Source organism: Triturus cristatus, chromosome 2_2 (genome assembly GCF_964204655.1).
Source record: "Triturus cristatus chromosome 2_2, aTriCri1.1, whole genome shotgun sequence".
Lineage (NCBI taxonomy): Eukaryota > Metazoa > Chordata > Amphibia > Caudata > Salamandridae > Triturus > Triturus cristatus.
The window spans coordinates 997,361,121-997,387,839 of record NC_140582.1 but is presented as its reverse complement, the minus strand read 5'-3'; the positions used below and the strand labels follow the sequence as shown (position 1 = coordinate 997,387,839).

The window sequence follows — 26,719 nt, the reverse complement described above, 5'->3', positions numbered from 1 at the left end:
CCCACTATCCAGGAGGAGGAAATCAAGGCCCCCGTCCGCACCCGGGCTGTAGATGATTTGTACAAGGCATCTCCAAGGCCAAACCTACGCATAACTTGGAACAGGTATGGCAACTACAAGCTATCAAACGCCTTCTAGATGTCAACAGATGAGATGGCAGCGGAGCTCGAGGAATAAGGTTCCGCCTTCATTATACGAAGGAGGCGCCTCACATTAGTGGCGGTATTTCGAGTTGGGATAAAGCCCGCTTGGTCTCGGTGGACCAGGTGGACCATATGCGGAAGCAGACGTGACGCGAGTATTCTACTCAATATTTTATATTCCGTTGTGAGTATGGATAGGGGGCGATAGGCCGTTTTATCAGTTGGAGGTTTTCCAGGTTTCAATAACGGAATAATGATGGCCTCACGAGTGGAGGATGGCAGTGTTCCGACCTTTTTAGCCTCATTAAAAACAAACACTAATTTAGGGGCCAATAAATAATGTAAGTCGAATAAAATTATATCGGTTGCCCGTCCGTGCCCGGTGTTTTATTACGTGCTATTTGTTTGAATGCACTCCGAACTTCCCCCAGCGTTATTCCCTGCCCTAACAGGTCCACCTGCGTCTTGTCCAATGGTGGTAACCCCGTGTCTGTTAAGAATTCTTCTATGGTGTCCCCATCTACTCCTAACTTACTCCTATATAATTCTGCGTAATATCCCCAAAACCAGTCATTAATCCCCGGTTGGGTGTAAACCGGGTTCCCAGATGGGCCATCCAGTTCCAGTATAATCGTTCCTCGGCGGGCTGGATTAGCCAGCCATGCCAGCAGTGTGTTCGCCTTGTCGCGTTCTGCATGCGCGCGTGCTAGATACTTCTTTTGGTCAAAGCAGCGCAATCTTTCGACTTGCACCGCTACTGCCTCTCTAGCGTCAGACACCTCCGTCTGCTCTTCAGGGTTCTCGGGACTGGTTCTTTCCGCCATTCGCTAGCGCTGTTCCGCAGAGTCTATGTCCTGCAGCAATGTCTTCCACACTCCCACCATTTTAGCTATGCATAGCCTTCTCACTACAACCTTAAAAGCATCCCATTCTACAGCTGTCGATAAGGCCGTGCCCTCATTTTCAATAAAATACTGGGTGATCCCTGTCTCAACCTACGCACGAAAGACCTGGTCTTCTAGGACTTCTAGGCACAACATCCAAGTTGGGATCATCGGGTGTTCCTGAGACCAATGGAGTCGCAGCAGCAATGGATTATGATCTGATAGCATCCTGGCAATATATTCACTGTGGTCAACCATGGCATGCAGGTCTGGTGTGCATAATATCGCATCTAAGCGCACATGGAGCTCGTGCAGCGCTGAGAAGAATGAATAATCACGTTCCCCTGGGTGTTGCACCCGCCAAGTGTCCACCAGCCCCCACCTAGTCTGGCAATCTCACCTTGCCTTGGAGACCCTGTGAATGGGCGCCTCAGGAAGTGGGGGATGAGAGCGATCCAAGTGTATATCAGATATGGAGTTAACCCCCCCCCCCCCCCCCCACCCCCCCCCCCCCTATAATCACCGAGCTGGTCAGGTAGGGAGCTAGTTTCCCGGACACATGATTAAAAATGGCCGGCTGTTCAGTGTTGGGTGCATAGACACTGCTCAACACTACATCCCTCCCCTTAAGGCGACCCGCGACTACCATGAATCTCCCCTCCGGATCCACCAATTGTTGAGTAGGGTGAAAGGGGACCCCTGCCCTAACCCATTTTAATGTCCCCCGTGCAAAGGCTGAATAAGTCGTGCTAAAAATCTGCCCCCTCCATCTACGTTGCAGGGCTGAACCTTCAGTGCAAGTGATGTGTGTTTCTTGGAGGAAAGCAATGTGAACCCCTCTTCGTACTAAGTAAGCATGTACCTTATGGCGGCGTGTCATCGTATGAATCCCTCTAACATTCCAGGAAATGCACTTCAATGACCTACTCGAAGTCATGTGCACTATTTCTATCAGCATGTGAGTGAAAAATCAAATCGTTATTGTGACCAGAATGATCAGATGCTTCACTTTGGCTGTAATATTTCATTCAGATTTGCACCTGTTTCCCTCTCTTGAATGTGCACTGGTCCTGAGAAGAAACTGAACTAATAATTGCATTTCTTATCCTGGAGCTAAGATTGATACTTACTGAAGCTAAGCATAGTGTTTTAAATGTCAACGAAGTCAAATTTCTTCTACTATACAGAATAATATTGTTGGAACATTATCGTTATTGTGAGTGATGCAAGTGATTTAATGAATAAACAGGCCGACACCACACCATTTTCCAAGATTAAAGGTTTATTCTAACTTTCCACTGTTGCACACATATATTAGCATATGTTTTCTTTGGTTTATTGTAAATCACTAACGCCGATGGGTTCAGTTACACTATGGAAATAAATTATATAAATAATTTAACAAAGATCAGTGGACTGATAAAAAAATAGTGGTTTTATTCCAGAGTAAAATGTTAAAATAAATTGTACCTTAACATTTTTTTGTGAAGACCATGTGGTCATATAATCCTTATTTATTTATTTACTTGAGTTTTATATAGCGCTGGCTAGACCCAGAGGTATCCAAGCGCTTTACATGACACATTGTTACAGACGGTAAATCAGTTACAAGTTACATCCGTTGGGTTCATGGCGTGTAGAAGAGTAAGGGGGTAATGTAAAGGGTAATGGAGAGGGAGATTAGTCGGCGCATAGGCATAAGGATCAACAAAGCAGGCAGGGGAGAGAGATTCAGGGGAGAGAGAAAAGGAATAGGGGAGGTAGACAAAGAATGGAGGAGGGAAGAGGTGTGGGAGGGGGTAAGAGACACAACGTGGAGACGAGGAAGTAACTGGAAAATGGATCAGTCCCAGTCCTCCGTTATGTGAGATTCCCTTGTCGCGGTGGACTTTCTCAGTGGGGTCACTGAGACTTCAAGGCAAAAATGCTGGATCCCTCCCTAACAAGGGGAGAGGAGTGCTTTAGCCACGGGCACACTCTGAAGGATGAAGGAGGGAAGAGGTGGGGGAGGGGGTAAGGAACCCAGTGGAAATAGTGTCCAACGTCCTGCTGGGTAGGAGACTGTTCCCAGCGGTAAGGGGATCTTTCCCAGTCCTCCGCAGTGTGTGACTCCCTTGACGCTGTGGACTCTCTCAGCAGGGTCTCCGAGACTCCAGGACATAAATGCTGGATCCATCCCCAACAAGGGGAGTAGGAGTGCTTTGGACAAGGGTACACTTATGGAGGCCGTTTTAGGGACAGTCGAGCTGGAAGAGAGGACCCTCACTGTAGAAGGGGAGATGCGAGTTGGGTCATTGGGGAAAACGATGCGGCTGCTGGCAGGTTGCGTATTAGGTTGTTGCTGGCAGAAATAGGGATTGGTTGGTTGTAGTTGGTTTGTATTCCATCCTTCTGATTTGTGAAAGCTGCAGCTCGGGAAGCATCAAGAAAAGCCACTGTTTAATTAGCAAGCGGCGGCCATTTTAGGGTCAGGCACTGTTTTCCATTTTGTTAATAAACAGGTGTGGTTTTAATCCTTGAAGTCTGGAAATACTTTGTATCTTTATGTCAAGTTCAGGTGCATTCAATTTGGTATATTGTTTTCCGTTATGTACCCAATATAAGCCAATGTGCAGTGTCAGCTTCACAGCCATTTTTTTTTTGGCAGAACTGGATGAAGAACAGTTTGAAAATTCATGATCAAGCCACACAGGAGAAGGTGTGGCAGATTTTTTCTGAAGCAAACAGCAGTGTAAGTAATACAAGTTCTCTATATATCGTGAAGACATTTTCAGAGGCACTCCTAAAGCATGAAGTGCTTAATGTTGTTTGATATTAAAAGATTTTCTTGTTTGTAGAAGAAAAGAAACAGTGCATCACTTTACACTTGTTGTTAGAAATCCACCACAGAGTTGATGGTAGGAAGGATAAACAGACCAAAGATGCCTATGGCTACATTCATGATCTCACAATCGTGTTAAGCAGACTTTACAAATGCGATGCAGAAGTTTCTTAAAGTGCACAGGTGTTTTGTGTTTTTTCTAATGAGAGCTAAGGATAAAGATGATTACATTACCCTAACAATACTAATAGTAATTTGGGGCACTTGCTACTTCATTTGGACCCCAGCAGCTTTCCTCTGAGCTGGAGTCTAGGTTTTTGTTACTGGAGTGTTTCACTTTTGCTAAAACCACCACGTTCTATCCAAGTATGGAGATAGTTGATTTGAGGTCACTGGACCTCTATAGGTGAATCCAGCATGGAAACAAATTGTACCCGTGATACTTCCTTCTGCCAGTCTACTAAGATGTCTGATTAACTCCCTTATGTGGATTGTAACGGAAGCCATTTCTTGTTTAAAGTGAAATCTCTTGAATGTGTTACAGTTCTATATTTTAACTAACAGAAGAGGTATGCATCATATGCCATGATTGAAAACAAATGTTCATTTTATTTAACTATGTGCAGTTAATTAGAGATGAAGCAGAAAGATTAGTTTAGGAAACCTAAAAGTGAATAAACACTTTTGAGTTTAGATTTTTAAGGGGTCAGCATATGACTGCCTTAGGGAGGTCGAAATAAATGTACTGACTTGTGGGATCAAACTGTTCACTTTTTTTTTTTAAGAATGTTCATGAAGGCTAGGTTCCTTGTGACTTTAGACTATTCTGACAGTATGATGGCTCTGCTAACATCTGATTTGATGTGCAATACATTTGAATACCAGCAAGGCCAACTCATCCTGAGCCTGATTCTATCGAGGCTCGATTATGGGAATGCGCTGTTTCTCGGTGCTCCTGAAGCGACTTTCAAAACCCTCCAACAGGTGCAAAACGCAGCTGCGAGAGTCCTTATGGATGTTCCCAGAAGGCAGTCTGCTGCTCCGGCCCTCAAAGCGCTTCACTGGCTCCCTGTGAAGGAGCGGGTGAAATTTAAAGCGCTATGTACAGCCCACAAAATTTCACATGGCAAAGGCCCCCCCATCCTTGCTAACATGGCCCGTCCTTACAAACCCCCACGTCTGCTGCGCTCGGACCAAAAACACCTTTTGCAGTTAGCGAGAGTAAGAAGAGCTCGTTCTGGGGGCAGGCGTTTCTCTGTGCAAGTGGCCTCTCTTTGGAACTCTCTGCCCCTCAAGATTCGCTCAGAGCCCAAGATCCTACCATTTAGGAAACTTCTTAAGACCCACTTGTTTCCCTAGTAGTGATTAGCTGAGTCTCTCCTTCTGGTCTGTTGCGCCGGGATGCCCCCGGGTAAGCTGAGCGCATTATAAATTTCATATTATTATTATTATTATTATCCTTTTATTCTTTCGAGGTTGATGAATAACCACCATCAATTTGAGTTACTTACTTTAGTCACACAGAGAAAATTGACAGTAAATAAAAAATCTAGGTCTTTTTATCTGAAGCTTGAGTTCGTTTGTCCAAATAATAATTCTGTGCTGTTCTGTTCACAAAGTATTAGAACTGCATGTGAAGGAGCCGCTCTGTGGTTGACAGTTTAGAAGCAACTGTCTCTGGTGGTGTGCTGCTTGAATCATTACATTCTGCATTTTCATTGATTATTGTAAGCAATTGCTTTATAGTGCTGGTAGATAGGTTTTTCTTACCAATGATTGACAGCTGTCTTAATACACAAGATGACCTGCTCTACTGCTGCATTTTATAAAGAGTAATTGTCGGTCACTGCAGTGCTGTGCTGAATTCTTAGGATTAAGGTATCTTTCGACGAATTGCATGCTGTTTCTTAATAAATTAGGTATAAAAGTATTTTATGTTACTGCAATGCCAGGTGAATAAAGGGGGGAAAAGTTGTTGTTCCTGTATATTGAATACTGAATTTGTGTCCAGACCAATTAGTAGTCTCAACCACAAAGGTGTTGTCTAACAAGTCAAGCTATCACACTTTGAACTGTGCACTCCCTTTCTTATAGGGCTCCCAAAGCACTGCTAATTCTGCTGAGATGCAGATATGGAAGTATGCTTTATCCTCTTTTTTAATTGCTTGAGCAATATTCTATCACAAACATGCAGTTTTAAGTATATCCTTCAGGAAGAGGAGAAAGTGATCACCTTGTTGCAATAATGAGAATTTAGCATACCGTTGAACCTGTAAATTTGTAAAGAAGTGAGAGAAGAAACATGAAAAAGTTTCTTTCAGCGCTGAATTTTCTTTTTAACCTAAAGGTGATCCCATTTGTTTCATTCCAAACATTCAGTTTTTTAGATCCTCGATAGAATAAACTTTGATTTATCTCCATCCCTTTATTTTTAGGTGCTCAGTTTACAACAATAGAGCATGCAAGATGCTAAGTTGACCATAATTGAAAAGGCTGTCCAATAAGCTTTGAGACTAGGGCAGCATCTCGCAAATTAAAAACATTTTCTTTGTTTATGAATCGGTAACTAGTAACCTGTAATGACCATGCTCTTTTGTTACGCCAACAGTTTGGGGCCATTGTAGCAACATTCTCCAGTTTGATAACATGCTTACTATATAGCACATCAATTAATTGGACTTTTTGCCACACAGATCGATAAATTGAAGTTTAAGCAAATGCTAATATATTATTCTGTTTACAATGTATAACAAGTTCCAATATTTACACAGATTACAAACAAAATCACATGATCTCTACATCTTCAAGTCTTGAGCTGTCTGAGCTGTGTTTCTGCTTCTTAAGCCTCTTTAACTGAAACTTTATTTCTCAGAAGATTTCATCATTTACACTATGTAATACTGTAACTGAAACTACAATAAGGTTCTACGTGGAGCCAACATTTTAAAAAACAGACTTGAATGAAAAAAAGGCATGGGGATTTTGTTCATTACCCAACAACTTTTGGTGATTTTAATTAGATAATTTAAAGATCATCTTTTTAGAAAGAATCAGGGATACAAATATCCCCCCCCCTTCCTATATTTCAGAAAATAGACTGGAATCATGATTACTTGCATTACCTATTGTTGGTTTAAGTAGATTTATCTTCAGTTACAATGCAAAGTAATGATGTCCTCCAGAATAAAACGTTTTTTTACATTCTCACACCATTTAAGTCTATCTGTGTTTTTTCATTTAAGTCTTCGCAAACTTGTGTCTTGCGATGTCTACGATGATCAAATTATCGACTTGTGATCTGTCTTCTTTAATTTCATTCAGGAACTTCATGGTAGCCTGGCACCCTATATTATCCTGCTGAGCATTCAGCCCGCTAAGTGTAGGAAGCTTACTATACTGCTTGGCTTTCAGCTTTTGCTCTAACAGTCCTCGCCTCCATCCAGTTTCCTATCTAGGGTGTTCAGCTGCTTAATGTTTTTTTTATCTTGGTAATGGTACTGGACTGTTTGCTCATTGAGCAAGCCTTCCTTGTGTACTACCACCCCCCACCGCACAAATCGCTTTACCCCATTGCCACATACAACACCTAATGCCCCGCCTTTCCCCCACCCAGCCCTTCCACCCCCTTAACTTGTATCTCACCTAGTTTTACATTTGACGTTTTGTAGTGTGGGTCAACCACGCCCTATGTACAACGCTAAGTTAGCATAACCTCGATGGCTGTTAGAAAGCCAGCTTGCTGCTTCTGCTGCTTTTGCACGCGACACTGTTGTTACATGTTATTCATTCGAGAACTGCTGACTCGACTTTGCTTCACATGAGAACCGTCTGTTGTTTAACATCCTGAACAGCGAGTAGTGACCTTGGTCTGTACACTGTGTAAGGAACGAGTCTGGGTCACTAGACGGGGCAGGTTGTTGTGTTCAGGTTGATCGTACCACTTCTTAGCCATAATATACATACAGCTGAAAGACGAGCCCTTTAATATTACAGAGCAGCATGTTTTCTATTACATTCGAAACGGAGAGATGTTTCAGGAGAGAGCCTAGCTGATCCTGTGATGTGATTCCACTAAGCTGATCTATAAGGTATGGGGTCCCCCATGCAAGCCTAAGAGACCTTCTATCAGTCTAATAATACCTTATTAGTTGCTAGAGAAATGAGGGTGGTTGTGTTCCACGGTCATTATTATTATGATTGCTCCTTTCATTTTCTATGGTATTGTAACAATGCTGATGGTGCTGATCCTAACCATTTGTCTGCTTGTGTTAGCCAAAGTACTGCATCTTAGGATGCGAGGTTTATAAAATAAACTCTTTAAACTTTTACCGTGTCTTTGTTATTCTGTTGTGGACTGATATATAGCTACCAACGGGTATTTCGGATTTCCACCACTCCTGAGAGTATCTAAGTCGCTTGTTCTGGGTTGTCTATACATTGGGACCGCCGAGCTAAATCTCTGATAACGAATGTGACACTAAGCTAGTCGGATAGGGGTTCTTAGTTCTGAGGGGAGTTTCTGGTACACCATAATTCTCTGAGGTCCTGGTTTCCTGCGCATAGTTCTGTGCATAAGCAGAATCCCTGCAACAGTTTGTCTGTTTTGACTCTCAAACCTCTAAGGTATTGGACAGCTAATAACATTGAAAGTTCAATTGAATAGGTTATTTTTGTTAACGCTTAACCTCATCTAGCGATCCCTCTAAGGAAGTCTGCAAGACGGTCACTTGGGGCAAACACTTTCTGTACTCGCTGTGAGACAGACGTAAACAGTGAAATATCTGTTTAGTTTGGCCTGACTACAGCAAAGATTATTTGATTGAACCTTGTGATATAGTCCTCATTCACCCCTTCCTCCCATGGCATTTAATGCTGGAGATCTTTTGTGGTGTAGTGTTGGATCGAAGATGGTGGATAATGAAAAAATAAGACATTTTTAATGACAATTACTACTCCTTAGTTAATATGACCCACTGTAGTAGAGCGAACATATGCATACAATGTTGGTAGATCAGCAGTATGAAATGGTTAACAATGGAAGGGTAGAAGTGTGTGGACTCAGAGTATGTTTTGCAAGCAACTGGACTTATTTTATGGCAGGATCATGTTTTCTTGTCCCATCCTAATTAGTCATCTCATACATGAAGGACAGAAGGTGGTGTGTGTCATAAGTATTTGGAGTAGTAGTTTCCTCGAAAATAACATTCATTCTAATTAGACAGTAAGTGAGGTTTCAACTTTGGTGCAACAACACCAGGTTGTGTGGTCGGTCTATTAAGGGTCCTAGAGCTTGTCCTTAAGGCTTATACACTGGAAGGCATTCCTGTCTCTTTGGAATGTAATTATAATGTTATTGGAGTAACGTTTCTTTTTTTATTTATTTTTTAAGTAATTTTTTATGAAGCTTTTAGCCAATTTCCCCTAACCTCACCCCCCAATAAATGTAACCAGTCTTAAGCAGCAAGATTACATAAATACAACAAATAGCAATACATCCGGCGGTTCGATCATAATAGAAATTCATTATAAAATCAACACAGAAGTACATTACAAACAGCCTAGCCAAAGAATTTACTGTAAATGGAATTAGACACTTGAAACATCCACTTACCTTGCCCTTCTTTCTTTCCAGTCCCAATCAAGCAGACAGTTTCTCCTGATGTGTTGCTACCCAGTTCGAGAGAGACCCCCAGATCCTCCTCCCTTTGAATTTTGGTGCCTTTTCTTTTCGCTCATTAAGTGCTTTGTCCAAGTCGTAAACGTATAAAAAACGGCCCTTCCATTTCTGAAATGTCGGGGGTAAGGGATCAAGCCAGGCAGAAGCTACACAAAGCCTATAAACTGCCATCGCAATAATAATTAGCTCGACACCCACATCTGTATTTGATTCATCAACACCCAACAAGATAAGCTGCAGTGATGGGGATATATTCAACTTAAGGTCTTCCCCTAGAAAAACTGCAATCTTTTAGTTCAGTAAATTTAGGCAGGGGCATAAGCAAAACTTACGGACCAGGTATGTACTGGGTTCCCGACAACTAGGGTAACATGTCCCAGCCACCCCTTCCCATTTAGCTATGAAATGAATTAAATGAAATTAAAATATTTATTGAGCGCGTAGTTACTCAGGGGCATCCCAGCGCTAGGACAGTAACAGAGAAGGACATCGCAGCACGGTTAGAGGAAGAGCCAAGTCTTCAGTGATTTCCGGAAGGCTAGATGGCTGGATTCCCTCCTTAGGTGTAGGGGATGGATGTTCCACAGCTTAGCAGCATTGTACGCGAATAGGCTTCTGGCCCTTTTAATCCTGGGAACAGCGGTCAGATGTAATTCGTCTGAGCGCGGTCACCGATATGCCACATACGACTGGACCATGGAGTGGTTGATCGTAGAATCATTCCCAGTTAGCATCTAGTGGGAAATGCTCATGGCATTAAAGTTAACTCTCTCCCGGACAGGGAGCCAGTGGAGGGACTACAATGCAGGCTTTGTGGATTGCCGGTTCGAGATCCCCACGAGTATTCTTGCGGCGCAGTTTTGCACTGTTTGGAGCTTTGTGAAGGTCGAAACCGGAGCTCCTTTGGCAGGGGTGATCTAGAAATCGAAAATTGTTTTATAATGTTGTATTTGTAGGTTGGATGAGCATAAAATTGACCCTCCCAGCTCAAAAGATTCCAAAAAGCAGGAGTTTTCCAAATCTCGTCTCCACTGCCATTTTACATCATGTTTTTCCAGGTTGTCCGGGACCCCATCCATAGGACACCATATGTTTGTGATATTGAGTAATTGGTTCCCCTTATTAAAATCTCCATCAACGGTATCCTGGAGAAACCTGCTAATCCCCCAACCTTTCTCAATAGGAAGTCCCTAAGTTGTATATATTTAAAATAAATCTCGGGTCCCTATATTAAATCTGCCCCTAATCTCATAAAATGATGCCATATGATTCACAGAAAGCAGATGACCCATACTCCTGAGGCCATCTCATTCCCATTTGGCTAAGCTTTTGTCATGGAATATTTCGGGCAGTTGACTATTCCGATGCAACTGAGTGTATCAGCTATACCTGTCTACTCCCAATTTTTTCCGAATTCCAGACCAGTTTCTGAACACTGCCATTAAAATCTTAAAGCGCGTCTTTTCATAATAGCTCGGCTCAACGATCTTCAGCAGACACCCCTTAGCAGCTGTCCCAATCAATAGCTCAAATATCGACAGAACATATCCCTTAATCCCCTCTTCTCCTACCTTATTGAATAAAGGGTGATAATATTCCAAAGCTGCCACTAGATAATATAGCTTAAAATTGTAATTTCGGGAGAAAGATCATTTTTACAAGATTACATCTCCCCATTATAGAGAGGTGTAAGTTATCTCATCTTGTAAAATCCATTTGAGTTTTTTCAATGATAGGGGTAAGATTTATCTCGACTATCCGCTCTGCCTTTGCTCTGATACTTACTCCCAAATAAGTAGCCTGCTCTACTATCTGGCTATCCCGGGCCATCGTATGTCTGTTTATTACTACCTGCGTTTTACATTTTTTTAACAGATACCCAGGGTGGATCGCAAATTCTTCCGTTATCCTTTCAGTGTCACAAAGAGCACTATCGATCTCTTGTAACTATTGCCACATTGTCAGCATAGACCAGTCTTTTCATATCCCACCCATGCAGACTAATCGGTATTATGTCCATGGAGGCTTCCAATCGCCTAAGAAGGGGGCCTATATATAAAGCAAATAACAAGGAAGAGGCGGGACATTCCTTCTTTGTTCCCCTTTCTATATGAAAGGGTTCAGATTCAACCCCCATTACCCGCAGTCAAGCTAATGGGTTCCTCTAAAACCGTGGTGGCATTAAATTAGCTGTAGCCCTAGAAACTGAGGGGTGCTCCCCATTTCTAACATTCCTAAATATCCCCAGTATTTCCCCAAGAAGCTCTGAGATAAAAACTTTATAAAATTCCAAGAGCATTGAATCTGTTCCTACTGCCTTCCCAGATGGAAGGCCCCCTAAAATTGACCTCTCCTCCTGAGTAGCTTTAATAAACATAATTGGAGCCAAATATTGCTCTAAATCCTCGGGACATACTATGGTTGAAGCTTTGTACAGTTCAGCATAGTATGCTCAAAGTTTCTCTGACTTCAACCGGGTCTGTTACTATTCTGCCTTGCATATTCCCAATTTAGGCCTGTTTTTGCCTCAACTTAACTACTAATGGTCACCCCACCCTTTCAATCTATTCATAACAGTCCTGGGTTCTAGCCACAAATTTCCCGGCGAGCTTCTCTGCCGTAAATTCATTCAGATGAGATGTAATTATAGCTAAGCGATTCAACACGGGGAAGAGCTCTTGTCCAGCTGAGGCGGCCACAGCCAACTCTGCCTCTAATTCACCCAACATTTGATAAAGTTCTCTAAACTGTCTCTGTCTTGCAGTGCTAAACCAAAGGGTTTCCCCTCTTATGCTAGCTTTAAAGTATACCAGTCCATCCCTGGCGAGGCACTACCTTTATTAAGCTCAAAGAACACTGCAATCCACTCCTTCATTTGTCTTATATATTCCGGGTCCGACAAAAGACTCCTCTCGAAGGTCCATCTTCTGGGCACTCTTCCCAATCCCTCAAGAGGAAGCTCCAGAACAATTGGGTTATGGTCCCACATTAATCTTGGAAAAGCTCTACACAATTCCTCCTAACTATTGATGGCGTCACCATAAAACAGTTCAGGCTTGCAAACTTGCTACGGGGGACCGAATAGTAGGTGTACCCAGCAACAGGCGCCTTTAGACTGGCCCAAATATCTACTAACCCAATTTATTTTACTAGATGCCTGAAAAATCGAGGTTTCCTCTAACCCTCCTCTCAACCCATTTAAGTTAAAATCCCCACAAACTATATATGGGGCAGGGTATGGTAATTCTATTGCTAAAAAATTAAGTAGCGCTGGATCATCTACAACTGGGGCATATATCGAACAGAGCGTAAAAGACCCACTACCAACTTTACACTCCATGATTGCCTGCCTCCCATACCTATCCGCTGCCTTCGACCATGGATAACAGTATTTCCTTTCGCTAATATGGCCACCCCTTTAGTCCTTGTATCCTGTGTGGTGCAGCAAGAAACTTTCGGCCCCAAAGAGTTAAAAAAAGCGGTGTCACACCACGCAATATGAGTCTCTTGCACACAATAAATATCAACTCTTACATTTTTTTATCTTCTTGTGCCCTTCTCCTTTTGATCTCATCGTTGAACCAACAGATACTGATAGTTGCAATACGAAGTTTAGCCGCCCCCCTCATATATCATCCAGCAAAAGTGCTCCAAACCCCAAATGTTTACAATACCCATAATTGGACATCTGAAAAATAGATCATCTCATACCATTCTTGGAATATCTCGTCTGTCTGACCCCACAAAGCCATGGACCAGCTGTTTTTGCATTTTTCCCACCACCATTTTTTCCAAACCACACTAAGCATACATAGCCTTACTTAAACACACCTGCTGCTTTTTCCTTGCCATAGTATCTTGCTCCACCCTATCCCCCAACCTCTCCCCAATTAGCCTGCTACCTCCACTACCATGGCACCCTCCCACCCACCTACCCCCTGGCTAATGGAGGCAGTCAGACCACCCAGGGTCTGTTTGAGTGTGACTGATGCAAGGTGCCGCCAGCCCCCTCCCACTCATCCCCCTCCCACTCATCCCCCACCACCGTACCTGCACCGAAAAAGGTCAGCCCGCCACCCGGCCTTTGTAAAATCCTGATACCCGACTGTCAGGCCGAGCCTATTAATTAAAGAAGAACAAAGCCACCACAGCCAAGGGCCATTAATTTCAATAACAGACCAATAGTTTATACATATCTTTAACGGTTGTCAAGCCACAAAGGTATTATCTAGCTTAAATCTCAGTGGTAAAACACCTGATGGTCCCTTTGACAATGGTCCCTTTGACAATGGTTTTTAATCGAGCCAGAGCCAGCAGGTAGGCTTCTCAACCTGCTTCCTGAAAGGGCGTAATTGACGGAGACGCCACCTGCGTTCAACTGTTGTGTGACAAAAGTCTGGGCGGACAAAAAAAGAGGATTCCCTATACTTTCTTCTAGCCTCAGGGCGGGCTTTCTCAAAAATAGCTTGCCAAAGCAAAAAAATACTGAAAAATACCAGTATAGCCCTTGGTTACCTTTGTTCTCCATTGCTCTGGTTAAACGTGTGCTGAATTATGGGGAATCTATTCACACTCTGTACTTCCGACTCCCAATTCCACCCTGACAGTTCAGTAAATAACTCGTCCCTTCACAGCTCCGCCGGCACAGAAACTCTGCTGCTTTTTTCGCATCCCGTGCAGGCAACTCCTATGATTTCCTCATTGACCAGTCTATGATGCCGGCGTACCCGTATTCATGTGGTGAGGTGAGTCGGAGAGGGAGAGTGACCCGCTGCACTCCTACGTGGTCACCAACTTGCCTCCGAAAGCAGTACCCGTTTCGAGGTTGCACCAGTGTCCTTACAGACACAATTAAATGCGAATGATAAGGTGTTGGGGTGTTTACTTAGAGAATTGACGTCAAGTTTGGTCCCCTCATGCCAAGGTCTCTTTTTTGGCTAGTTTCTTTGTACATTGCAGCTGTCTAAACCCATCATGAATTATGCTTGGCAATCATCCCTTGAGTATAACTGAATGTGCAGTGGGAGTGGATAAAGTAGGAGTTAGCTAAGGTAAAACCCACTTATATCGCTGCTCCATTTGAGAGCCACTTATGGAGAATAGGAACTGACATAGGGGAGGCTAAGCAAGCATGGGTGTCATAACCTTGATGCAGTAGGTCCTTTCTTGGTATATTCCTCCTTTTTATTTAATTTATTTTGCTTCAGTCTGATGAATGAGATTTGATGGCTAGGAAGGCTGTATCAGGTAACCAGAGAATACGTTTCTAAATTGGTAAGTGTCAGTAGTCCAGCACCTTTAAGTTTCATTTACCTGACAAAATGAGAAAGTTGAAAATTGGTCATAACAGTTTACGTATTAAGATTTGACAAACATCTTCCAGTGCTTTAATAACATGTTACATGTATGATGCTTTCCTTCCAAAGAGCAACGTAAATTCCCAGGAACAACAGCCCTCCAAAATAGAACCATCCCCTGTTGAACAGAATGAAGAGACTCCTGAAGGTACTGAGAAGAAGTCTAAGAGGGAGCGCAAGGAAGAAAGGCAGAAAAACAAAAAGAAAGAGAAGAAAGAATTAAAAGGAGGAATTTTGCAGGATAATTTTCAAATGAAAAAAGGCAAAAAGCGTAGGCATGAAATTGAAGAAACTGTTGAAGAAGAGGAGCCCCAGGAAGCTAATGAGAGCAATGGAAAGGAAAGAAAGAAAAAAAAGCATGACAAGGAGAGCAATGGGAATGTGGAAGTGACTGAGAATGGCCTTAACATTGAAACAACCGAGTATACTAAGACCAAGGATAAGAAAACAAAATACTGCTCATCTGAAGGTATTGCATTTGCTTTTGATTGTAAGAGGCATTAAGCACAAGCTGGTGAATCAGAGCCATTGTGTGTAATTTCTTGATGACACGTGTTGCGCCATCACTGCAGAAAGTAAGCCATAATGGAGTCAATCTGGAGTAAAATTTCACCTTTAAGGTGATCTCCTTTGTCCACAAACATGCATGCTGCACATCTGTGTATGAAGATAAAATCATAACATCTTTCAAAACCATAGTGTACATGCAGTTACTGGAGACTTGAAGGGACAATGCTTTTATATGCAGGGTAAGCCCTTGTTATGTCCACAATACCTTGCATTATTATCATAAGCTGGCACGCTACCTCACAGCCACAGTGGACCTGGGCAGTAAGTACTTGTTAGGTCTCGCCTGGCGTTGCAGCGGAAAACGCTGCTCGCTGGGCGAGAGATTTTGTAGGAGTAGATTTAAGAAGGGGACTTGAAGCCCCGCCCCTCATTTTCATTGGCTGGCGTCACCGTTTATGCTAAACGGTGGCCTGCCATTGGAAATTAGGGTTTTTTGTTGACGCCCTTTCGCCTCCAATCCGGACTGGGTCGCCTGCTTTGCTGCTGTCGCAAAGCACTTTCTTATCTTTATGGGGCCATGTGTTTCTAATTAGCGTAGAAGAGTGCACTGCCCCCGACCTCTCAAACGAAAAAAATCTTGGTTTCCTCAAGATTTTTTTCCTTTGAGAGGTCGGGGGCAGCGCACACCTCCACACTAATTAGAAATACATGGCCCCATAAAGATAAGAGATCGATGCTTGTTTTGTAAGCAACCCATGTCTTCAACTCCCAGAACGCATGGGATTGTCAAATGAAAGCCAAGTAGCAGAAAAATGTTGTCCTGATGGCATGGATGTAGCTGGCTAACCTGATGGCCTCGTTATCCTCACACATGCCGGGCACAGTTTGAAACCCTTGTTTTTTCTCGGTGTCCGGAAGCGCTTAGAAGCTCTTGGCGATGCGCTTATGCTGCTTGGTTTTCTGCTTCAGTGGGGATTGGTTACCAGACATCCAACATCTGCTATCTTTCCTCCACGACCCAACCGTTCTCCTCTCTTCACCTCACCACTCTGTCCCCTTCTCCGCATCGTCTCATCCTCTTCGCCCATCATCTTTAGAAAGACCTTATTCCCATTCCATCAGCTCTGCCTTTCATCATTACGCAGTTTGCCTTTCCTCTCACCCACTTTACGTTCTTACCTGTGTTTGGTGGCCAGTGAGTTGGTGTTTTATTTTCTATCTTTTTTTTTAAAGCTGCTGCAATAAGGCGTGTGAGTGACACTTCAGAGGTCCCTGTGATTAGAGCGCTTGTGATTGGAGGGTTTGGTGTTTATTTATTCTCGTCTCCTTCTCAAATAATTATGCAATGTACCGTACAACCAAAAGTCTTGCTATTAAAAAAAGCCCACTAGGAAAGCAGCCGCCTCAGTGAATGTTTTATAATGTAAAACATTTTATTGCGAGCGTATAGCAGCCAAGTTTAGACACCTCCATTTGATTTCATTTTATTTTGTGCCATGTGCTTGCATTAAAAAAAGAGAAGCAACGAAAGCCCTGCCTGTTGGGTTTGTCAATGCTTGATACGTTTATTTGATTTTAAGGGTGCACAGCTGAGTGAGAGCTGTTGGGGCACATGAGCTGTGTGTGCACTTGCCTCTCTCCTTCTCACTGGAAACAAAGCACGTTTTATGATGCTGGCAGGACAAGCGCTCTCTGCCTCTGCTTCTTGGCGCTACATGTGCAGTTTTATAGAGTGTGAACTCGACACGAAGGTATCCGAGCGCTTTATATGAGCACTAGTTAAGTTACAGAAGGACACATTTATTTTTGCTAGGCATGGGGAGAATACGTGATTTGCCCAGAATCACAGGATGTTGAGCCGACACCGAGAGTCCAACCAACCCGGATCCTCCGCTCCGAAGTCGTCAGCTCTTGTTGTTAGGTCACATCCTCTCCATGTGCCTGTGCAGGCTCGTTCACTGTACTGTGCATCTGAACTCAGCTGCCACAAGGTGCTCTCTTGCACCAGGATGTAGAAACCGCTCCAGTTCTGGAAAAGGATTTTAAACAAGTGATGAGGGCAAGAACTGGGGCTGTGGGCAGTGGAGCACCACCCTCCTTGCCAAGCATGCACCCTGGCACTGGTGACAGTACTTGGTGCATTGACTCCAGTGTCAGGGGTGGAAGGCAGAGCTCAGGGGCTGCAGAGTGCCTCCTGCTGGAACAAGTTACAAACTAATGCAGCCTAAGACTTTAATCACATTTCACAGTATCAAAGTGGCTTATTTACATGTTGTGTGTTGTCGCCCTACATGCCATGTGTGTGTCCTGCGCATGCGCACCGCTGCTCTCTCCTGCAGCCACACACATGTATGATGCACACATACAAGACCCACATTTTTCTGTGCTCTAAACGGTACTGAACGGATTTGTGCTGGTTTCTGATATAATGCCATAAATGTCATGGTAGGTTTTTAAAGCGCTGGTATTCCGGAGTTTCTTGCCACTATAGAGGGCAGCAACATAATCAAAATGTTAAACTGCAGTGGACTTTAGTCCATAACAATTGACTTTTATTAATGGAAACCCCGTTGCTAAACATTAGAAGGAGCCGTTTTCAGCTCTTGCAGAAGGTTGTGGGAGAAGTTCCTTGTATAGCGCTTTGCTTCCCCCCTGCATGTCCGGACCTCACGCTCTCTTCGGGAATTCAGAAGGGGACTCAAGACCTGTCTAGTCAACTGATGCCACCCGTGCAGCTTGGTTCTCAGCGCCTGGGTGCCCTCGCGGGTGATTAGCTGCGCTTATAAATCCTGTTTGATTGATCTATTGCTGCCTTTTGACTAGGTTGGCGCTATAGAAATCTCACATATATACCTTCGTACGGAGCTCCAGGGGAAGCTGGTTCCATTATTTGGCAGCTGCCATTGAAAAGTCCTGTTACAAAGTTTAAACTTTTTTAAAGTGTTATTCCTGCTATTTTAGAGATGTATAAGATAAGAATAATAATCTATTTTGCTTATAAAGAATTTCATGATATATTGTAATACTATGCGACTGGAAATTTGTATATATTATTTTAACATATTGTGGATCTCGGATGAGGTCTATACCAATCAATAAATTTCATTTCATTCCGGTCTCCATGCTGGGTGCGCCCTGTCGCCACCCTACGATGCGCGCAGCCGGTGTCGCGACACCGTGTGAACTCCCCGTCAGTTTGTGTCGCAGAGAGAGCATGCTGGGTCCCAACACCAACCACAACTGAAAACTTATCTTGTTGATGTTACTTCCTATGCTTTCCTCACAATAAAAAGTCAATTTATATAATGTCTTGAGAGGTCAGAGGTCACCTGATGCCACTTTGGTGTTGTCATTGGACCAGGCACTATATTAACCACCTAACGAATGCCCAATGGTCCTACTTTTGGCAGGTTTGCCCCACAATCTGTCTCCTGTCCTGCTGCCCAGACAGATGCACCACAGAATGCCAGTTGCACCACCCCTGGTCCCATCATAGGACAAGCAGGGGGTTGGGTGGCAGGCGGGGCACCTGGCCCGGCCTGGCAATGTGCCCAGCTCTTGCAGCCCTTCATGAACCGTAAAAGGGGTGCCTGTCGGTGGCTGGGGGGCGGGTTGCAGCACGGGGGGGGTTGCAGCATGGGGGGTCCTGCACCAGCTTCAGGAGCAGAGGTGCCATCACAACCACCTGCTCTTTACGGGCTTGAACGAGTGACCACGCGCCAAGAAACCTTGGGTGATCATGCGCTCTATTAAAGAGGTCTAATTTCTGATACCAGGCTGGGCGCTGAGCTGGGACATGGGGCGGTTTTTAATCTCCCTCTATAATATATTTTCCAATATGTGGAGGATGGCGCAAGGAGAGTGGGCCCTTTCTTTTCGTCCTGTGGCAGTCGATGGTCAGTGGGCAGCATCCGTGATGGAGCTCATCTGTTGTCTCCGGCCATAAGACTATTGCATTCCGTTTGGATTACAGAATAGTTCTTCTAAACTTGTCTCCTCGCAAGCAGTCGAGACTTACTCCTGGAGGTGGTAAAGGGGCTGGAGCTCAAATCCAGCTTGAATAGTAATCAGAATCCATTGGTTTAATCTTAGCGAGTTATATCGTTTTAAGATGACGTGGATTAAAGGAGGGATTATGGAATGAAACCCCAAAAGGTACTCTGCGTCTGTCCTGCTGTCTCTACATGCGCAGTGATAATGGACAGTTGGCCACAGTAAATAGACGTCTTCTACTACAGACGCCATCTGTTCTCGAATACTGTTATTAGAAACATTCATAGTAATAAATGATAGTAAATGTTTTACTTCACCTCCTCGCCTTCATACAGCCCAGGAAATATGACAAATATAAAGCCGACAACAAAGCCAAAGCACCAAAAAAGGAATACCCTGATGTATTATGGATTTGTAAATGCTTGTTATCTTCTTTGATCTGGTTGTGTTGCTGCATCATAGGGGCTACTCCCATCTTACACGCTCTTACATTTGTAAAGGCTATTTACCTCCCATGAACTGGCTGGGAATGCTGGATGTTTGGCTGCGCTGCTGGTTCTTAGCAGGTGCTACCAGCTTTGCTTCTCTTAGCTTTGACGGAGTTGAGTATCTCGGTGAGATCTGTAAGAGGCAGGGCTTTGAAGGGCGACTGTGACGGGATTCTACGAGTAGAATACTTTATAGTTTGATTAATAAAAATCATTACAATGGTGAGCATGCAACACTGATAAAAAGACATATGTCAAATAATTGCTAAAATATTTACACGTAGAACAGAAAACAGGTGTTATCTAAGTCCTACGAGTAGGTGTGGCCATAAGAGGTGAATCGGGCATGGTGTCGTTGATGTACTGTCAGATCATCCTGTATTTTTCAACTGAAGAAGAGGTTGATAGCACTGCACTTTTCTGTGGAGTGAGGAAGAGGATGGTCCGGCAGGGGGTGGAGGCCGTGCTTGATTGTCATGAAGAGTGTTCTGCATCTATTGGTGCGTCATTGATGGTGTTGGATACTACTTGCTTGCTTTGGCTGATGTCTGCGTGTTGCGTGGTGGGACTTCAGTTTTATGATGTCATCAGGAGTTCTGTTTTTCTTCCATTTTTTTTCCCGTCCGAGAATGGAGTGTTTATTGTCGGTGATGTGTTTAGAGTATCGGGGTGCTGAAATTTTGGCTTTCACCTGCTTGTTTTCAGTGGAACCAAAAAAAGCATTGAAGACACCTAAGAAGGTGTTGGCATCGGACGTGGAGCTGGCAGGGTGGGAGATGAGTTCATGCATTAGGTTGCCGATGGAAAAGTCTTTGAAGCATCTGCAGGTTTAGTTTTTCTCTTTTGGGTTGACTTTGTTTTGTTGATAGATGCTGAGAAGGGAGATAGACATGGTGAGGTGGTCTGTCTGGAGCATGTGTGGTTTGCGTTAGATTGCTGGTGCTGTTGAGAAGACGAGGTCATAGTTGTGGCGTTTGAAGCGTATTGGTTCAGCATTGGGTTGTATCATGTTGACTGTATCGATGAGGTAGGTGAGGGTGTCTCTTGTGGTTTTTGAGCTTTGGTTTTCTGGGAAAGTGAAGTTACCCAAGAGAGTGGTGTGGGTGTGTCTGAAAGATGAGGTGGTGAGACCACCCGAGAATTCATCAATTATGTTCTTGTAAGTCCAAGGAGCCTTTGGGGTTGAGTATTACTTGCATAAGGTGCAGGATCAGGATGATAAACGGATGATTGTGAAGCCTCCTCCCTTCTTTTGTGCACAGGCCACACGATGGCAGCTGTAGCCTGTGTGGAGATGGTTCCTAGGATGTGTGATGATGTGGGTGTGAGCCATGTTTTTGTGATGAGGAGGGTATCATGCTTGTCATAGGTGATGCGGTCTGCGACGTCTGGTGCATGGAGTATGCTGAGTGAGCGTTAATGAGCATGAGTTAGAATGTGTGTTTTGTAGTTAAAGAGGTGTGCGCGGTAGTTAGTGGGGCGTGTACAAGGTTGTGTCTATGTGTAGTGCCAATGCTATGCAAATGTCTGGCTTGTCTGCATCTTGGTGTGGGTGTTGGGGTTTATGGTATGCAGGGCTGGGTGACGCAGGGTGTTTCTGGCACAAACAATGCTTTTGTCAGAGTCCGCGCTTTCCTGGGGTGCCCTGGGGAATTGACTGAAGTAAGTAGAAGGCAGGATGTGATGTTACTTCCTGTGCAGATGGATGATGGGAAGTGAAGTGATCTCCTTTTGCTGGCTTCTCATTTTGTTGGCTTCTCCTTTTCAAGTTGGTTTTGGAGGGATGCCAGTGAGGTTGCTTGCTGAGGAGACTAACGATGGGTCATTTCTTATGTGGTGCCTCTGTGCAAGATAAACCTCTCAACAGTTTATAATCGTACGCTCACGGCGTTGCTAGTTCGTTTTTAAAAACCTGTAGGAAAGCTTTTAAATTCACTATTTACCTTTTCCTTGCAAATCCTCGCACTTTGCACTTCCGGTCCCGACCCTGGTCTACCGCGGCTGTTGCCGATTGAGTGGAGGGCAGAGACCGGAAGTAAGACCCACCCTCACTAGTGACAGACTTTGGGGCGTGGAGGAGGAGGGTGTTTTACCGCTCCCCACCATTTAAATCCAATGATGCCACAGACGCGCAGTGGGCGCGCCTAAGGCAAGCCCGTGCACGCCCAACGCCAGAGACCCTGCCCGTTTTCGACCCCAGGTATATACGAGTAGCCAGCTAGTGGCGCTGAGAGGAGGTGAGTGTCCCTCTCCTGACATTTACAATCTATGGGGGGGGAGGCGAAGCCTTCAAGTGTACCTGCTGTGAGTTTCGCTGCACCATGACAGTAAACACCCACCCTCCTAGCCACAAGAACACCACTAGAAGGGGGGGGGGCACATCCGAGGGAGACTCAATGAGTATAGATTGCCCAATTGCTGACCCCAATCATGTGAACAGTGAGGTGGGGACAATGTGCAATCAGTCACTACATTGTTTACTGCTTACCATGCACTCGCTCAACAAACATACATATCAGCTAGAATGCTTATTGCACTACTCTACACTTGACCTAATATTTATAACTGAAACATGGTCCAACCAAGCGTCTGCCCCTGACTGGAATATCGCACTCCCATCAGGTTACTCAGTATCCAGCCAAGATAGGGCAGGGAAAATTGGCGGAGGAATTGCGATAATCCATCGCAACCATCTAAAAGTACACGTAGAGACCATTACTCAGTTGTCAGCCGAGGCAATGCGCTTCGTGCTGAAAGTTAACAATAGCTTCACCCTCCTTTTGTATCGGCCTCCTGGCCCAAGAGCAGCCTTCACCGTAGCTCTGCAGACTATTGGAATCTTGCCTAGACTGGAAATCACTCATTATTCTAGGTGATTTCAACTACCAACTAGAATACAACAATAATTCCGACACCAGTAGGTTATTGGATAACCTAGCTGGCTATGGCCTGTCCCAACTAGTGCTCGGACCCACTCATTCAGCTGGCCATACACTTGATGGTATTTTCACGAACATCTCTGATGTCACGCTGTTCAAAACCTCTGCTCTTCCTTGGACCGATCACAGGGTGATTTATTTTGACATCAACACCATCAAAATAAATGGTCCCACTTTATATAAGGCGGTCAGTCTTAAAACCAGATCCTGGAACAAAGTCCAAGGGGTCCAACTTGAGCAGGCCCTATGCATCTGTCCTCCCGTGCTGGTCCAGGACAACAATGATGCGGCTGTCCAATTTAACAACTGGATCGCTACAGCGGTTGACCAGGTGGTACCTGAAAGACCACTGCTGTCAAATTTCACTCCTGCATGACCCATATCATGAGCTGGATGAGTCGTAACTATCTGAAGATCAATACCGATAAGACCGAGGTGATGGAATTTGGCAGCAGGCCGTCCCTATGGAACTGTACTTGGTGGCCGGCAGAGACAGGTCAATGTCCGGTTCCATCCAATAAAGTCAAGAACCTTGGGGTCATTTTTGACGACCAGCTCAATTTTTCGGCCCATATTAACAGCGTGACCTCTTCCTGTTTATTCATATTGAAGCTTCTCAGGAAGATATTCTGTTTTATCCCACAGGATCTAAGGAAATCTGTGGTAGTTGCCCTCATCCTCTCGCGGCTCGATTACTGCAATGCGCTATATATAGGCATTGATAAAGTCCAGAGGCTAAAACTGCAATCCATACAAAACGCTGCTGCTCGGTTACTGCTAAACATCCCCAAAGGACACCCTACTTCTGCTGCTATCAGGTCACTGCACTGGCTTCCGATCCAGCAAAGGTCAGAGTTCAAGGCCCTGTGCCTTATTCATAAGACTCTGTTCGGCGCAGGGCCTGCCGACTTTCAGAATCTCTTCTCCTGGTATTCCCCTACCAGAAACCTCAGATCCTCGGTTGCGGGATTTATTTCCACTCCTAGGATTCGCAAAGCCAGATGGGGAGGCAGAAGTCTGTCCCTTTGTGCAGCCAAACTCTGGAACCAGCTACCGATTTCCTTGAGATTAATGTCCAACAGGCTTCATTTCAGGAAGGCACTAAAAACCCGACTGTTCCCACCTCCTTAAACTTAGTCATAGCCCTGCAACTCCCCTATCTCACCTCTCAACGCCAAGACGCTTCGGCATTCGAGCACTCTATAAAACCATTTCCTATTCCTATTCCTATAATCGGTACTGTCAATTGTAAGCAAGTGAAGAGCCAATTGCTCCTATAAGCTTCTTAGCTGAGGCATTTGGGCATGAAATACTGTTTTTAGGTCGAGCCTGGGCAGCACATGCGCTGCTCTGCGAGGCATGCTGTATTCAGGTATGGAATTGAAGCTCCACCCACTCTGCCCATATTTTTCATTGGCTTGTGTTATTGTCCACTGTAAACTGTGTGTTTTTAATTGGTCTATAGGCTTTGTAGTCATTCCCTTAGTACCGCTTTGTCTTATTTTGTACCCTCCCCTGAGGACACCACCTGTTACGTGTGTTGTTACTCGGTAGGCTTTAATTACAGCCTCCTACTATTTTCTCAAATAGCTTTGTCAGGCAGGACACGCTCTCTCATAACGCTTTAAAATAAATCTTTATAGCACGGGCGCAGAACGCATTTGTGAGAATTTAAGCTATTGGCATTGTACATGGCAATGCCTTTTATTTATCTGTTTTAAAAACAACACGTAAATAAAGGGCATTGTCATTTACAATGCCAGTAGCTCAAACTCTCCTAAATGCGAGACCTATTGCATTGCAAATGCTTGTTTTTCCTGCTGCCCTTAACATAACATAACGTGTATTTGTAAAGCACACGTTCACCCAGAGGTCTCTTGGCGCTGAATAACAGATGTTCATTGTTACCCAACTCAATGGTACTCATTTTATCGACCTCAGATGGATGAAAGGCTGAGTGGACCCGCCGGGATTTGAACCTGTGACCATGAGATCGAACACAGACCCCTGCAATGGACGCATTAGTCCACTGAGCCACCAGACCCGGCCCTTAAAGGGCGCTATCCTGCCAAATCTATCCCGTGCTTAAGCTGAGCACTTGGAGTGCTCGTTGCTATGGTCTAGAGCATATCGGGCACATCCTGGCAATAACAGCAACAAGCATTTGCAATGCAATAGGTCTCGCATTTGCGAGAGTTTAAGCTATTGGCATTGTAAATGACAATGCCTTTTATTTATCGGTTTTGATAATTAACACATAAATAAAAGGCTCTGAATGTTGCAGGAAAAGCACGTATGCCTGATATGAGGGGTCCTTGGAAGTACAAACTGTAAGGAAGGTTCTAGCAGTCACTGAGACTGAATTAAGGGGTGGGGCAGAAAATTAGGGAAAAACAACTATACCTAGGGATGTGGAGAATTCAAGAGACAACATTATGATAGTAACTTTATTATGAGACTGTAGCGGGCCAGTATCATTGACAAAATGATGAACATGACTCACTCTTTATGACAACAAAGCATTACATACTGTTCCCGGACTGGTCTTCAGATGCACACACGAAGATTAGCATGCCAGTTACATCTTCCTGTACAAGTTTAGCAATTTGGAAACCCACCTACTATACTTATGGCTCTGCTGTATGTTGTGCGATACAAACAACCTACATAGTTCCATCGCTATCCTCCCCGTACAGAAATGGCAAAGGCAAAAAGAAACCTCACTATCCAATTATTCACCTTCCATTACAGATGCAGCAAAGACCGAAACAAACCAACCTATCCCATCACGGGCGCTGCCACATGTGGTGGAGAGATAGAAACACATCTAGCTGTTCCATCACTAGCCTTACTACACACCTATATTGCAGATTGAGAAACAAATCTGTCTGCCCCCAGCAGGATGAGGGCGGGCAGGTGGATATAAAGAACAGACAGCGGGAGAAGAGTGGGATTGGTTAGAGAAAAAACGGACAGCGGGAGGAGGGCGGGAGGTGGATAAAAAGAACATACAGCAGGAGGGTTAAAAAGAACGGACAGCAGGAGTGGGGGAAAGGCCGGGTCGGTAAAAAGGACTGGCAGCGGGTGTATAAAAAGAATGGACAGTGGGCGTAGGGTGTGTAGGTATGTAAAAAGAATGGGCTGTAAAAGTAGGGCGGATGGGTGGGTAAAAAGAATGGCCAGCAAGAGTAAGTCGGGTGGCTAAAAAGAATGGACAGCGGGAGTAGGGCGGGGAATGGGTAGGAGTAGGTTGGGGCGTAGTTACAAAGAATGGACAGTGCAGGTGGGGTGTGGTTAAAAAGAACATACTGCGGGATTAGGACGGGGGTGGGTAAAAAGAACAGACAGTTGGAGTAGGGCCGGGTGAGTGGGTAAAATGAACGGACAGTAGGAGGAGGGCCAGGTGGGTGGTTACAAAGAATGGACAGATGTAGTAGGGTGGGGGTGGGTAAAAAGAATGGACAGGGGGAGCAGGGCAGGGGGTAGGTAAAAAGAATGGACAAGGGGAGTAGGGTGGGTAAAAAGAACTGACATCGGAAGTAGGGCAGGGCTTCGGTAAAAAGAAGAGAGCGGGAGTGGGTTGGGTAAAAATAACAGAGCGGGAGTAGGGTGGGGAGGTTATAAAAAGAAAGGTCAGCTGGAGTTTAATAAGAACGAACAGCGGGAGTAGGTCGAGGGTTGTTTGTGAGAACAGACCGCAGGAGTTAGGTGTGGGGTGGTCAATAAGAACAGGCAGCAGGAGTACAGTGGGGGTGGGTGAAAAGAACCAACTGCTGGAGTAGGGCAGGAGATGGGTAAAAAGAGCAGACAGCGGGAGGAGGGCGGGGTAGTTAAATGAAAACAGAGGATGGAGGGGTGGCTAAAGAAGAATGAACTGTGGGAGGAGGTCGAGGTGGATAAAAAGAAC

General features: G+C 44.5%; 1 protein-coding gene across 3 annotated transcripts in view; it reads left to right on the top strand.

The window, feature by feature from the left end:
* The window catches only part of LYAR (Ly1 antibody reactive), a 92,603-nt gene that overhangs the window by 30,902 nt on the left and 34,982 nt on the right, over positions 1-26,719 (top strand). For all 3 annotated transcript variants that reach the window (XM_085642429.1, XM_085642427.1, XM_085642428.1), the window contains exons 5-6: positions 3,675-3,758; positions 14,952-15,351. In XM_085642429.1, coding sequence (XP_085498555.1) covers positions 3,675-3,758; positions 14,952-15,351 — 484 coding nt within the window. The remainder of the gene's footprint in view (positions 1-3,674; positions 3,759-14,951; positions 15,352-26,719) is intronic.